At 34.0% G+C, this 3,093-nt stretch overlaps 1 protein-coding gene across 1 annotated transcript; it reads right to left on the bottom strand.

Moving 5' to 3' along the window:
* Nucleotides 1–756: 756 nt before the first annotated feature.
* On the bottom strand, nucleotides 757–3,093 carry LOC148760585 (F-box/LRR-repeat protein At3g26922-like). The gene is made up of 3 exons (XM_088810555.1): nucleotides 2,131–3,093; nucleotides 959–1,073; nucleotides 757–803 (listed from the first exon to the last, which is right to left on the bottom strand). Exons 1-3 carry the CDS (start codon nucleotides 3,091–3,093, stop codon nucleotides 757–759), a joined length of 1,125 nt encoding a protein of 374 aa, XP_088666681.1.

Raw genomic sequence — 3,093 nt, 5'->3', positions numbered from 1 at the left:
ACAAAAAACTTTTCCACTAGCCTGTGAAAGGCCACCAACTCCATTTGTGAAGTATGATCCTCCACAATATGTTGTATGTAGTATCTAAAATCAAGAAGACATAATGTGTTATTTTTTGTTTGATATTAAAAGCTGAAAATAAGATGATATCGAAGATGAATCAAAAAATTTGTTCATGAAAAGACTAATAATCAATGATCAAACAGATGAAACAAATGGGTTAACCAAAGATATATGTTTAGTAAACTCAATTTTTACATGAATACCATGATTACTCAGATAAGCAATCTGTGAGCATTAATGCACCATAAAGCTCACTGCGTAACATAGATATCATTTTAGTCTTAATTTAATTTTTATACTTCTTAATCATAGTTTACTTAAAATATAAAAATTTTATTCAATCTAACAATTTTTCAATTTCAAATTATAAGGCTTTTGTTGTTAGCATGAAAGAGGGGGCTTGGCCTTGTTGTTAGCATGAAACAGGGGCTTGGCCTGGCTAAACTTGAGAGTAACAAAGTAAACAAGACCATGAAGAGTGAAACCATGCCTTAAGATGCCAAGGTACATGTCTTACACATTCTCAATAAGATATACAAACTTACAGCTCTAGAACAATATAATAATTGATTAAACATAAAATGTTCATATGGATTAAACAAACTTTAGAAGTAACTCCATACATAAACAAAACAGTAAAAACCAACATAAAAGATTGACAATCAGTTTTAGAACGAGTTTACAAATCCCAAGTTAATCGCTATCCTCAAGACTCTCATAGCTTGCTTTGCTATCCATGCCTGAGAAATCAATTACAAAGCAAAGCTCGTAAGATAATCAATTTTCACATTTCAAGTCAAATATATATTAATTATTAACAAAGAATAAAAGACAAAGTAAAAATACTTACATATTTTCAATATAGTAGAATTGTTGAGGAAGTAGTTTAGGATACATGCAGGCATTTCAAACCTCTTGCTTTCCCGCTTCTTAGCTTTTATCTTCAGATGCTTTAAATTAGCAAATGGTAGTCGATTTTGATACAACAAGGACGGAAATTTGGTGAGAACCTTACCATAAAGAAATGGTTATAAGAGATTAGAGAAGGAAATCTTTGAGAAAATCACATGTTAAGATGCATTCGTTTTTATCTAATTCACAATAATTGTCATTGTCTGTTATAAGAATGAATAAGATAACAAAAGAGAACAATAACCAATTTGCTCTACTGTCTTCCAAATGTAAAATAGAAGAAAACCAAAGCCATATATGTCAGTGATGCACCAAGTGAGTCTAGCAATATATATCCACCTTTTGTATTTAATAAGGAGTTCAAAAGAATAAATGGATGGCTGTTAATAAAATATTGACTGGTAGGTATGCTACAATGAAACAAATTAAAAGCCAATCTTTCCTAAATATAATTAGAGAAGCAACAACTAGATCAATGCATTAAGGAAGAATTACTTTTTCTCTTAAATTCTATATATTCAACATACAGATTTCCTTAAAATTTCTTTTCATTAAAATTTTCATGAATCAAATAATATCAAAACAAGCATGCTAGGGGTCTAAAACAAAAACAGATTGTTAAATCCAAGACACAATGTATCTCATACTTAAACATGCTCTTTTTCAATTAAAAGAGAAAGCTAAGAGGATCTTTCAAGCTTCAGTAAATTTCTTACTACCCTATTCAATGATCCATTTCCTTTTGTGCAGGCGAATTCCTATCTTTAAATTCTTTGACACGATAGTTTAAAAGTACAAGACACATTTATAAAGTGGTGATGAGAAACGTAAATTTAGTATGGAATCTATTTGAACAAGATGAGATCTGTTATTCTTTTTGAACGATGAAACAGTCTCTTTCTCAATGCTATAACATTTAGTTTTCCTTTTCAATTTGTCTCCTCTTTTGTATCAATTTCCAAGCAAGAGTTGAAGAGAAAATGAGCACTATGGTGCTCTGTACCATAATGTATAAAACTAATAACGCATTACACACATGTGTGATGGAGAGAAAGTGTTGCAAATCACTTTAAGCAACAAGATCAATACACCATAATATATCATAAATTCAAAGGTTCAATAATATGAAATGGAAAATGAGTAAAAGAAATTTACCTGCACTGTTGACGATGATAATGTTAAAGATTTTGCATGACGAAACTCGTTAAGGGTGTTGATCAAACGAAGAACATACTCTTCTTCATTGCGTTTAAATCCGAGTGTCTTTATATCAAAATATACATCATCGACAGATGCAAGGTGATCCGTTAAGCACACTATGGGAGGAATACCAGAATACTTAAAAGTTGTGAGTCGAGGAGCATAAATCTCAACCTTGCCGTGACGAAGAGATGCAAATGAAAGTACCAAGCTCGTCAGCTTAAGAGCATCAATACATAAACCTTCACTACCCACCGCTAAAATATCAAAAAGTTGCAAAGTTTCAAGATTTGGGCATCCTGAGAAAGCCGTTGGTTCAAAGTTTGGTCCGGCCGCAGAGAAATGAGAAAGATGCAAAGACTTAAGAGCTGGACAAGCCAGCAATGTGGGTAGTTTCATGGGCATCCAATCACTACCTTTCAACTCGATTGATGTCAATGATTGGCAAGTCCAGAAGCTCTCGGGAAATAAATATTGGCAATCAGAGCGGGAATGGAAGGTGAGTTGCTGGACATTGTGTTTAACAGCATAGCAAAGCAATCCGTCTACGAGAAAACAGTGCGGGTCATAGATATGGGATTGGACACAAACCTTGACAAGGTCAGTGGGGCAACGCCGGAGAAGGACTTGGCTGATGAAATTGCTGAAAGAACACATCTTCATCTCTACCTCCTCTTTGTCTTCGTCATCTGTTTCCTGTTGGAAAGGGAAAGTATCGAAATTGAAGTCAAGGTTTGGAAGGGATTGCCAGAGGGGCTTCCATCTCTTGGACAAAACACAGGTTTGAACCGCCTGCTTGGTGTTTAAGAGAGACATGATTTTAAGGAGAAGATCATCAGGTAACTTGCTGATCCTGTCTTCAACAGTCATGCTCCTCCTCCCAAGTGTTAACAACAACATATCGCTGAAATCTTCCAT

The sequence above is a fragment of the Theobroma cacao genome, chromosome 10 (assembly GCF_053813885.1).
Source record: "Theobroma cacao isolate CCN51 chromosome 10, ASM5381388v1, whole genome shotgun sequence".
Lineage (NCBI taxonomy): Eukaryota > Viridiplantae > Streptophyta > Magnoliopsida > Malvales > Malvaceae > Theobroma > Theobroma cacao.
This window is presented reverse-complemented; position numbering and strand designations above follow the sequence as displayed.